This window comes from Leucopleurus acutus (assembly GCF_964270905.1).
Source record: "Leucopleurus acutus genome assembly, chromosome: 6".
NCBI lineage: Eukaryota > Metazoa > Chordata > Mammalia > Artiodactyla > Delphinidae > Leucopleurus > Leucopleurus acutus.
Window position 1 is genome coordinate 111,105,264 of NC_139149.1, and position 12,244 is coordinate 111,117,507.

At 39.4% G+C, this 12,244-nt stretch overlaps 1 protein-coding gene across 6 annotated transcripts in view; it reads left to right on the plus strand.

Moving 5' to 3' along the window:
- Positions 1-12,244, plus strand: part of DIS3L2 (DIS3 like 3'-5' exoribonuclease 2) — a 374,902-nt gene that overhangs the window by 54,269 nt on the left and 308,389 nt on the right. For all 6 annotated transcript variants that reach the window (XR_014326289.1, XR_014326290.1, XM_082841670.1 and 3 more), the window contains exons 2-4: positions 55-203; positions 719-876; positions 11,029-11,082. Coding sequence is in view for 4 of the 6 variants with exons in the window: in XM_082841670.1 (XP_082697796.1) it covers positions 152-203; positions 719-876; positions 11,029-11,082 (264 nt within the window). In the remaining 2 variants the exon portion in view is untranslated. The remainder of the gene's footprint in view (positions 1-54; positions 204-718; positions 877-11,028; positions 11,083-12,244) is intronic.

Below are 12,244 nucleotides of genomic sequence, written 5' to 3' on the forward strand. Positions count from 1 at the left end.
AGAGGAGGCTTCAGGTTAACAGTTCTTCAGTCACCCATCTCTCTTTGGTTTCAGCTAGTGACAACTGAGCTGATCAAGGCCAGAAGAACTCTGAGCTGAGCAGTGGAGGCCCTCCGGGATCTAGAGAGAAGAGGTGACCGTGGAACCAGTAATGAGCCATCCTGACTACCGGCTGAACCTCCGGCCCCTGGGGACCCCCAGAGGTAGCAAAAGGAAAATGGAATCTGCTCTAGCAACTGGAGACCTGAACTAAAGTGGAATGGAGGTGCAGGGCGGGTCTTAGGACTGAGGGAGACTGTAATTCCCTTGGTGGCCTGTTCAATATTCTCCTGTGTCATTTACTTTAGAATTGTGTGTTTTCTTGCTGTCGTAATTTATTGATATTGATTACAGTTGTTTAATCTCCTCTAGAAGAGTGATGATCTTTTAGTAATTCCTATTTTTAAAGGTTTGTGTCTATAACCAGCAAAGCATACTGAACCCATTATTCGGGTTATGTTCCATGTATATTGTGGTGCTGATTTAAAATTCAGGTCTCAAATCTGTGTACATTTTATTCATGTTTCCTTATCAATGTTTCCTCTTTATGACTATTTGAAATCATTATCAGGGAATTTTATTATGTTTTGGTCTTTCTAAATAAGAAAAAAAAGGTGAAATATCTCCAGTTTTGGAGATAGACGTTTGAGTAGAGTTGATTGATGCCTCATGTTTCTAGGCGCGTCCTCTTTGGCTGGCCCACGTGGTGTTGGTGCTTCACCAGGTGACAAAAAGTCAAAGAGCAAGACCACACGAGGGAAGAAAAAAAGCATATTTGAAACCTACCTGTCCAAGGAGGATGTTTCAGAAGGCTTGAAGAGAGGAACACTTATTCAGGTGCTTAAAATATACTAGAAGGCTATTCCTTGATTATGTGGAATCAGAAGTAATCGATTACTCATTGAAACTGTTCATTTTTCTCTGCTGTGTGCTTTGAGAGAAATGATGACATAACAGGCCCAGGGCTTCCCACTTCTCAGACCGGCAGTATAACTAGAGGTGATAAGTGCCACCAGACTGTGACAAAATGCTCTGAGGTTTGAGAGAAGGGAACCGTTACTTCCAGTTAGGGTTGTCTAGGAGTGCTTTATTGGAAGGGATATATTAGAGCCAGGCCATGGATTGGTGCAGTTTGAATAAGTGGAGAGAAAGAGCTTTACAAGGGGACCAGTGTGGACTGCTAAGAGAGAAGTGGGATATAGCGTGTGGCTATAAGGAACATTGATAGGTCAGTTCGCCTGGAGCACATGGATGCTGCCTGACAGAGAATAAGCTTCAAAAGGAAACAGTAAATAGCAGCAGACAATATTTGTTGAGTGCTTTATAGTTTACAAAATATTTTTACAAGCTAATTCAGCAGTTTGGCTCAGCAAACGTTCAGCTATCCACTGTGAGCCAGGAACAGTTTATATAGTTAGGAGCACACAGCGTGGTTGCTCCCGAGATGAAGGTGGATGAGACTGACTTTCTATACTTTGAGCCTGCAGCCCAGTAGTGGAGCAGGCAGTCATGTGAACAGATGATTTGAGGATAAAGGGTAAGTGCTCAGATAAAAGTGTGACCACTTACTGGAGAATGTTGGGGGAAACCAGGAACTGTAGGAGATGACACCTGCGGTGAATATTGAAAGGTGACTCATTTGGGTCTATTAAATGAGTGTTATGTGTGTGTGGGAAGGGAGTTATGGAAAGGTCGTGACACTAATGAAGACACGAACTGTGAAACAATATGGAGTGAGGCAGCTTAGGTCTCTTTAGGCGTGAAATCTGAGGCAGGTAGTAGGCAGTGAGATGGAGAGGGAGGCGAAGCCACATATTCTTTGAATTAGTCTATTTTATAATTCTTAGTTTAGTATAGAAACATTGCCATGTGTTACCTGGCTTGCTTGAAGATGTCGACTGTGTTCCATTTTCTCTCAGTCCGAGTGTCCAGCTTCTATATTTGTGTTTGGGGCTGGAGATCCAGCTAATTACCAGATACTGTCATCTTCTCTTCCTTTTTATCACCTTTTGTATTTACCTGTGGTCACGTGCTTAATATAGACTCTTGAATGAAAATTTGTTTTTAACAAATTAATTAGTTGCTCGCTCTGATTTCAGAGGTACAGTTGGTTTTTTTTTTTTTAAAGCTTCCCTTGATTTCTTTGATAAGGTCTCTCAGGAAAGTTAAAGGTTCAGTTGGACATTTGTTCATTCATTAATCCATTCATTTGCTGTTTGTCGTTCAGGGCACATACTGAGCTTCATTTTATCTGCAAGTTTCTTGGCCCTCATCTTGTTCTGTGTATGAGGACCTGTTGTGCTTTTCCCATTCTCATCTCCTGCCGTTCTCTTCCAGGTACACTCTGCTCAGTTCACCCTGATCTTCGAAACTTTGCCAGTAAAAACTCTGCTCTTTGATTCCTCTATGACTTTGTACATACTGTTCCTGGTGTTAGGAATGCTTTCTCCCACTATCTTCATGTAATTGTGCTTGACCTTACCTAAATGTTACCCCCTTTACGAAGCCTCACTTTAATTCTCCAAGCAGAATTGGCCATTACCACTTTCCTGAAGCCGACATTTTTGTTTACCCTTTATTCTAAACTTATTATCATTTCTTGGAATTTATATTTCCTCAAATGGACTGTTCACTTCCTTGTGGGCATGGCCATATTTTATTCCCACAAATTAGCCCAATGACTGGCATTTGATTGATGCTTAATAAATTTATATCGAATAAATCTTTACTGACTGAATAAAGGATCAAGGTACTGTCTTTGAAGAAGAATGAGAGGATCCTCTGTTGTTATGACTTGGAAGAAAAATTGTTTATAAAATTTACAAAGATAGGCTCAGGACACTATTCTGCAATGGTATTATTTTTGCTCCCTCGTATTAATTTTTGCTTTTGAAGCAACTCTTTGCTAATGTTAAAAAAAAAAGGTGATCAATATAACAACTCTCATTCCCAGGAGTTTGTAAGTGATTCCTCCTGGCCTGTGACATCATGAGACTCTGCAGCCAGAGCCTCCCCCCACAGATGAGAACAGTTGTTCTTTGCAGATGGGAAAAGGAATGGGTTCCAGATATGAGGTCACCGTGTGAAATATACAACACTGTAAATAAGATTTTCATAGGCAGAGAAACAGAGTCCATCTGTGCAGGCCTTAATGGGTAAGGTAAAAGGCTAGTCAAGAAAAGAAATTTGAATGCTGTTGGAGAAAATTAAACTTATTAAATATGTATATTAGATGTAAGCATTTGTTAGCTTTTGTATACAAACTTAAGTATATTGTGACATCCTTTTTCTTTCCCCAAAGAAACTTTTATTGAAAGATAAGAGATGTTTTTATTTTTTTATTTTTATTTACTTATTTTTTAATAGATCTTTGAGTATAATTGCTTCACAGTACTGTGTTAGTTTCTGTTGCACAGCAAAGCAAATCAGCCATATGCATATACGTGTCCCCATATCCCCTCCCTCGTGAGCCTCCCTCCCATCCTCACTATCCCACCCCTCTAGGTCATTGCAGAGCACCGAGCCAATCTCCCTGTGCTATGATGCTGCTTCCCACCAGCCAACTATTTTACATTTGGTAGTGTATATATGTCAATGCTACTCTCACTTTGCCCCAGCTTCCCCATCCCACCCAATGTCCTCAAGTCCATTCTCTATGTATACCTTTTTATTCCTGCCCTGCAACTAGTTTCATCAGTACCATTTTTTTTCGATTCCATTATATATGCGTTAGCATATGGTATTTGTTTTTCTCTTTCTGACTTGCTTCACTCTGTATGACAGACTCTAGATCCATCCACCTCACTACAGATAACTCAATTTCGTTTCTTTTTATGGCTGAGTAATATTCCACTGTATGTATGTGGCACATCTTCTTTATCCATTCATCTGTCAATGGACATTTAGGTTGGTTCCGTGTCCTGGCTATTGTAAATAGTGCTGCAATGAACATTGTGGTACATGACTCTTTTTGAATTATGGTTTTCTCAGGGTATATGCCCAGTAGTGGGATTGCTGGGTCATATGGTAGTTCTATTTGTAGTTTTTTAAGGAACCTCCATACTGTTCTCCATAGTGGCTGTATCAATTTACATTCCCACTAACAGTGCAAGAGGGTTCCGTTTTCTCCACACCCTCTCCAGCGTTTATTGTTTCTAGATTTTTTGATAATGGCCATTCTGACTGGTGTGAGTTGATACCTCATTGTAGTTTTGATTTGCATTTCTCTAATAATTAGTGATGTTGAGCATCTTTTCATGTGCCTCTTGGCCATCTGTATGTCTTCCTTGGTGAAATGTCTATTTAAGTCTTCTGCCCATTTTTTGATTGGATTGTTTGTTTTTTTGACATTGAGATGCATGAGCTATTTGTATATTTTGGAGATTAATCCTTTGTCTCTTGTTTCATTTGCAAATATTTTCTCCCATTCTGAGGGTTGTCTTTTTGTCTTGTTTATGGTTTCCTTTGCTATGCAAAAGTTTTTAAGTTTAATTAAGTCCCATTTGTTTATTTTTGTTTTTATTTCCGTTACTCTAGGAGGTGGGTCAAAAAGGATCTTGCTGTGGTTTATGTCAAAGAGTGTTTTTCCTATGTTTTCCTCCAAGAGTTTTATAGTGTCTGGTCTTACATTTAAGTCTTTAATCCATTTGGGGTTTATTTTTTAAATATTATTATTATTTTTTGTGGTACGCGGGCCTCTCACTGTTGTGGCCTCTCCCGTTGCGGAGCACAGGCTCCGGATGCGCAGGCTCAGCGGCCATGGCTCACGGGCCTAGGTGCTCCGCGGCATGTGGGATCTTCCCAGACCGGGGCATGAACCCGTGTCCCCTGCATTGGCAGGCGGACTCTCAACCACTGCACCACCAGGGAAGCCCTGGAGTTTATTTTTGTGTATGGTGTTAGGTAGTGTTCTAATTTCATTCTTTTACATGTAGGTGTCCAGTTTTTCCAGCACCACTTATTGAGGAGGCTGTCTTTCGTCCATTGTATGTTCTTGCCTCCTTTGTCATAAATTAGGTGCCCATATGTGCGTGGGTTTATTTTTGGGCATTCTGTCCTGTACCATTGATCTATATTTCTGTTTCTGTGCCAGTACCATATTGTCTTGATTACTGTAGCTTTGTGGTATAGTTTGAAGTTGGGGAGCCTGATTCCTCCAGCTCCGTTTTTCTTTCTCAAGTTTGCTTTGGCTATTTGGGATCTTTTGTGTTTCCATACGAATTGTAAAATTTTTTGTTCTAGTTCTGTGAAGAATGCCATTGGTAGTTTGATAGGGATTGCATTGAATCTGTAGATTGCTTTGGGCAGTATAGTCATTTTCACAGTATTGATTCTTCCAATCCAAGAGTGTGGTATATTTCTCCATCTGCTTATGTCATTTTTGATTTCTTTCATCGTTTTATAGTTCTCTGAGTACAAGTCTTTTGCCTCTTTAGGCAGGTTTGTTCCTACATATTTTATTCTTTTTGTTGCAGTGGTAAATAGGAGTGTTTCCTTAATTTCTCTTTCTGATCTTTTGTTGTTGGTGTATAGGAATGCCAGAGATTTCATTTTGTATCCTGCAACCCTACCAAATTCATTGATTAGTTCTAGTAGTTTTTTGGTGGCATCTTTAGGGTTTTCTATGTATAGTATCATGTCATCTACAAACAGTGACAGTTTTACTTCTTCTTTTCCAATTTGTATTGTTTTTATTTCTTTTTCTTCTCTGATTGCTGTGGCTAGGACTTCCAAAACTATGTTGAATAAGAGTGGTGAGAGTGGACATCCTTGTCTTGTTCCTGATCTTACTGGAAATGCTTTCAGTTTTTCACCATTGAGTATGATGCTTGCTGTGGGTTTGTCATATATGGCCTTTATTATGTTGAGGTAGGTTCCCTCTGTGTCCATTTTCTGGAGAGTTTTTATCATAAATGGGTGTTGAATTTTGTCAAAAGCTTTTTCTGCATCTATTGAGATGATCATATGGTTTTTATTTCTTAATTTGTTAGTGGTGTATCATATTGATTGATTTGCCTATATTGAAGAATCCTTGCATCCCTGGGATAAATCCCACTTGATCATGGTGTATGATCTTTTTAATGTGTTGTTGGACTCTGTTTGCTAGTATTTTGTTCAGGATTTTTGCATCTATGTTCATCAGTGATATTGGTCTATAATTTTCTTTTTTTGTGTTATCTTTTTCCAGCTTTGGTATCAGGGTGATGGTGGCTTCGTAGAATGAATTTGAGGTGTTTCTCCCTCTGCAATTTTTTGGAAGAGTTTGAGAAGGATGGGTGTTAGCTCCTCTCTAAATGTATTATAGAATTCACCTGTGAAGCCATCTGGTCCTGGACTTTTGTTTGTTGGAAGATTTTTAATTATGGTTTCAATTTCATTACTTGTGATAGGTCTGTTTATATTTTCTAATTCTTCGTGGTTCAGTCTTGGAAAATTGTACCTTTCCAAGAATTTGTCCATTTCTTCGTGGTTGTCCGTTTTATTGGCATATAGTTGTTTGTAGTAGTCTCTTATAATCCTTTGTATTTCTGCAGTCTCAATTGTGATTTTTCCTTTTTCATTTCTAATTTTATTGAATTGAGTCCTCTCCCTATTTTTCTTGATGAGTCTAGCTAATGGTTTATCAATTTTGTTTACCTTCTCAAAGAACCAGCTTTTAGTTTTATTGATCTTTGCTATTGTTTTCTTCATTTCTATTTCATTTATTTCTGCTCTGATTGTTACGATTTCTTTCCTTCTACTGATTTTGGGTTTTCTTTGTTATTCTTTCTCTAGTTGTTTTAAGTGTAGGGTTAGATTGTTTATTTGAGATTTTTCTTGTTTCTTGAGGTGAGATTGAATTGCTATAAACTTCCCTCTTAGAACTGCTTTTGCTGCATCCCATAGGTTTTGGGTTGTCGTGTTTTCGTTGTCATTTTTCTCTATGTATTTTTAAATTTCTTCTTTGATTTCTTCAGTCATCTCTTGGTTATTTAGTAGCGCACTGTTTAGCCTCCAGGTATTTGTGTTTTTTACAGTTTTTCTCCTGTAATTGATTTCCAGTCTCATAGTGTTGTGGTCAGAAAAGATGCTTGATACAATTTCAATTTTCTTAAATTTACTGAGTCTTGATTTGTGACCCAAGATGTGATCTATCCTGGAGAATGTTCCATGTACACTTGAGAAGAAAGTGTATTCTGCCACTTTTGGGTGGAATGTTCTTTTTTTTTTTTTGCGGTATGCAGGCCTCTCACTGTTGTGGCCTCTCCCATCGCGGAGCACAGGTTCCAGACGCGCAGGCTCAGCAGCCATGGCTCACAGGCCCAGCTGCTCCGTGGCATGTGGCATCTTCCTGGACCGGGGCATGAACCCATGTCCCCTGCATCGGCAGGCGGACTCTCAACCACTGCGCCACCAGGGAAGCCCTGGGTGGAATGTTCTATAAATATCAATTAAATCTATCTGGTCTGTTGTGTCATTTAAAACTTGTGTTTCCTTATTTATTTTCTGTTTGGATGATCTGTCCATTAGTGAAGTGGGGTGTTAAAGTCCCCTACTGTTATTGTGTTACTGTCGGTTCCTCCGTTTATGGTTGTTAGCATTTGCCTTATGTGTTGAGGTGCTCATATGTTGGGTGCGTAAACATTTATAATTGTTATATCTTCTTCTTGTGTTGATCCTTTGATCATTATGTCGTGTCCCTCCTTACCTCTTGTAACAGTCTTTATTTTAAAAATCTGATACAAGTGTTGATACTCCAGCTTTCTTTTGATTTTCATTTGCATGGAATATCTTTTTTCCATCCCTTCACTTTCAGTCTGTATGTGTCCCTAGGTCTGAAGTGGGTCTCTTGTAGACAGCATATAGATGGGTCTTGTTTTTATATCCCTTCAGCCAGTCTGTGTCTTTTGGTTGGGGCATTTAATCCATTTACATTCAAGGTTGTTATCAGTATGTATGTTCCTATTACCATTTTCTTAATTGTTTTGGGTTTGTTTTTGTGGGTCTTTTTCTTTTCTTGTGTTTCCCACCTAGAGAAGTTTCTTTAGCATTTGTTGTAAAGCAGCATTAGTAAATTAGGGGTACGATCAGAAGGTTTGAAGATGCCAGCACCAAGGAGGTATAGCAGGAGCCAGTGACATGCACTTCTAAGTATCTGGGGATTTTGATAGAGAATGGGAGAATTTTTAAAGCTGTAGTGGGAAAGCAGGGGGGGGGAAACATTCTTCTTCTGGTCCCTGAGCTATATGGGATAAGAGAGAGAAAATCGGCCCCCTTTGAGAGCACTTGGAGGGAATTGGTCACATCAGGTTTCAGTGGAGGCAAGGAGGCACCAGAGCATTCAGAAAAGAGATGGAGGATTTGGAGCCACCAGTTTCAGGCTTAGGAAACGGTTGAGGAGGAAAATGAGAGATGAGGGTTTGGGGCAGATTAGGCAATGGTTATAGAAATATGGAAATGGAAGTTCTGGACTTATGTATGTAGGTGAGTAAGACAAGACATCTGCTAGAAGTCTCTTTCAGTTACAAGGCCATTTCTTGAGTTGCTTTCCTGACAGCTTCTTCAGGCTGTGGGGATGACCGTGGTCTGCTGTGGACTCTGCAAGAGATTTTTCTTTCTTAGTGTGATCTGTACTCTCAGGGGATCTGTTCCTGAGGTCCAGTTCTTAAGAGTATGCTCCAGTCAAATTGCAAACAGTTTTCTTGAACAAGGCATGTGTCCCTCCTTGTGTGCTTTTATATATCAGGAAGTGTGGGATAGACAATCAAGTATAGAATCTTTTTGGTCCTTTTAATAGTTGTTCTTTTTTTTTTTTTTTTTTTGTGGTACACGGGCCTCTCACTGTTGTGGCCTCTCCCATTGTGGAGCACAGGCTCCAGACGCGTAGGCTCAGCAGCCATGGCTCACCGGCCCAGCTGCTCCGCGGCATGTGGGATCTTCCCGGACCGGGGCACGAACCCGTGTCCCCTGCATCGGCAGGCGGACTCCCAACCAGTGCGCCACCAGGGAAGCCCAGTAGTTATTCTTTTCAATAGAGTTGAGATATTTTATAATAACAGTACATTGAGTATATAACCTTTAAAAATTGCAAATCACTGTTATATACCTGTAACTTATATAACATTGTACATCAAACATATCTCAATTAAAAAAACACACAGACAAACAAAATAGAGCAAGATACAGCCCTGAGCAACCTGTTTCTTTCCCCTGAGTCCAGCTGTGGCATTTCTGAGTGCTCTGTAATTAAAGGTACTTCAAAGCAGAAGGCATTCTCATCTCTATACTTCTTCATGTACTAACCATTCACTGAGCTTGAAGGGATGATAGAAGATTAGCAGTTGAAAAAAAAGAAACTTGGGTCAGAAAATGAATTTTAAAAAATCAATGAGTTTACTTTTATTTATTTGGAGTGTTTATTTCCTCTCACTAGACTGTAAGCTATGAGGGTAGAGCCTATCTATTATTACTCTCTCTCCATTGTGGCCCCATCACTTAGCATAGTGCCTGTCATGCTAATTGTCAGGAGATATTTGTTGAGTGAGTGGATGAATATTGAGGATAAATATAATAAGCCTTTTCCTCCCTCTCCCAACAAGAAACAGCTGCCCTAAAAGTGCAATTGCAGCGACATTCATAGAAAAGGGACTGGCCTGTGGGAGCTTTGCCTGCCTTACTTCCCAGTCCCTCTGTCTCTTACCCTAATACAGCATGGTGGTAGAAGAGTATTTGCCCTCTTAATCACTCTTGCCTATATTTCCTTTCTGATTTATCTTCAAATTTTACTCCTCCATCGAGGACCAGGTCAGACACCATCTCTGGAGCCTTGCCTAGTGCCCCTAGCTGAAAGTACGCTGTCCCCTCACTTGTGGCATTCTTCATGTTTTACTTTGTAAACAAAGGCTGAGCTTGGTTCTCACTCTCCCACATTGTCTGTCTCAGGGTCTGGCACATAATCAGAATTCAGTAAATAATTATTAAATTAAGGACTGAATGAGGATTTATAGTAGTCTGTGTGGGATTTAACAGTAATATAAACTGTTGCATGGAAATTTGTAATTTAAACATGGTGTACCAGTGAAAGAAGGAATTATTTTCTGCTTTATTTTATGCCCTCACCTATTTTGTTAATTGTGTATCTTTGGGTCTTTCAGTATTTTAGGGGAGAGATGTTATTTAAAACACTTTCTCAAGACACCCTTTGAGTCTGACTCTTAGGAAAATAACGGCCTCCATCCGTGTGTTCCAGTGGCCTTCAGATGCAGCTGTAAGTGGGGAGGGTTACAGCTTCCTGCAAGAGCCTAAAATACTGAACTGCTGTTGAAGACGGCCCCACCTGCACCCCTGTGCATAAATAGAGGCAGACCCTGACTTCGTGCTGGACTGACGTGAAGTTGTAGGCAGACTGGGTGGCCTGGCTGTTGGAGCCAGGATTCCCACTTACATTAAGAGCTGGTTCTGGACCATTTTGAATTATTGACTCATTCAGCTCTGCAGAGGGGCCAGAGTAAAAAATATGCATCCAGCCCCTCGAGACTAAGTATTCAACCTGGAAGTCAACCTGTATCACTTTGAAAATTGTCACAGAAGCAAGCAATTGTGGGAAGGTCTTATAGAATAAAAAAAGGCCATTGTGTAGTGAGGCATAATCCCCCGTAACCTTGTTCTTAAAGTAAAGGTTTATATTTGAAGACTAGCATATAAGGGCACATAAAATCCCAATAGTTGCCACTTTCCCACTCCACGCCAGTCTCTGTTGCTTCTCACCTCTGCCCATTCACTGCAAGGTGCCAGTGTGAGCTTTTAGTGTTTGATAGAACTCTGTGATACAGACATCAGTATAAATCATATTTCATGCATTTAATGAATAGTTCTCATACATCTAACTTGTTTCCTAGATCGAATTGTTTAATTAATTTTAAACATTTTATTGACTAGTAACATATGTATGGAAAGATTGTAAGTGTGTAACTAGTTAAATTTTCACAGGTTTTATTTTTTATTTTAAAGGGTGTATTGAGAATTAATCCGAAGAAGTTTCATGAAGCCTTCATTCCTTCCCCGGTAAGTTCAATAACTTTATAATAAACCCAATGTCACATTTAATTTTTTAGATGTGCTGTAAAACTGAAATCATATATTCTAACTAAAAAACAGAGTAGTAAAACAAAATTGAGGATGGGCAAGGATTTGTTTCAAATTTAAATAAACAAAATTTGCCTTTGGTTAACAGCCCCTTCTGCCAATCTTAAAAATCACACTTCAAATGAAAGGGATGGCATTTGTTACTAGGCTGCAAGGAGCAGCTGAACCCACACAGATACCCACCAGTTCTTGTAATTGGACACCCTTGGTTTATAGCTTAAAAGGATTTATGGGTTTTTTCCACTGATTTAAGTTAATCTCTCCTAAACAAATATGCTATGTACTTTTAATCTACTGCATGAGCTATTCTGCAACTTTGTCCAAAGATAATGTGTATTATTATTTTTTTTTCTGGTCAGTTTCTCACTTCACTTTTGTGCAGGTGATAGGACTTGGTACAAGGCTTTTTACCATTGGCTCTTCATAGTCTTTCTTAGGTTCATGACTCATTTTAATAGGCTCTCTCTCATTAAGGGAAGTTCACTCTGACATATAATTAGCAGCAGGTCTCTGGATAATGTTTGCTTGTGCAAAGCTGGGAGAGCAGTATTCTTAAATTCTTGGCCTAACTTTTCCAGGATACCATAAATAGGATAGCCATAGAATTAGATTTTTCACAGTGGAAGAGATTATAGGAAGAAACTTTGGCTCATAGATGAGGAAATGGAATACATATATTTCAGTTAACATATTTCATTTTGTGAAATGACAAGTTTAATGAGAATACAAGTTCAGTCATGTACTTCATAGGTATTATTACTGTTGTTGTTTCAATAACCTAAGACCTATTCTGAAGTTCAGTTTTGTCCTTTTTTCCCTTGCCCTTGTCCTGAAGCCAAGGATTCACATTTGTATCTCAAGTTTAGGTCTTACCCACTGGCTTAGATTAAAAATGTCACATGTCACCTTGTTCTCTCTTAGTCATTTTCTGTTCCTGTGACAGAACATGGTATATATTGCTGACCCTGGTGCTTAGATTATAGAATTGAGCGTCAGATTTGAGGTAGTAACTTAGCTGCGGGAGCTATTCCATCACACAGTTTACGTGGGTGTTAGATTTCAGAGTTTGCTCATAAGGTGA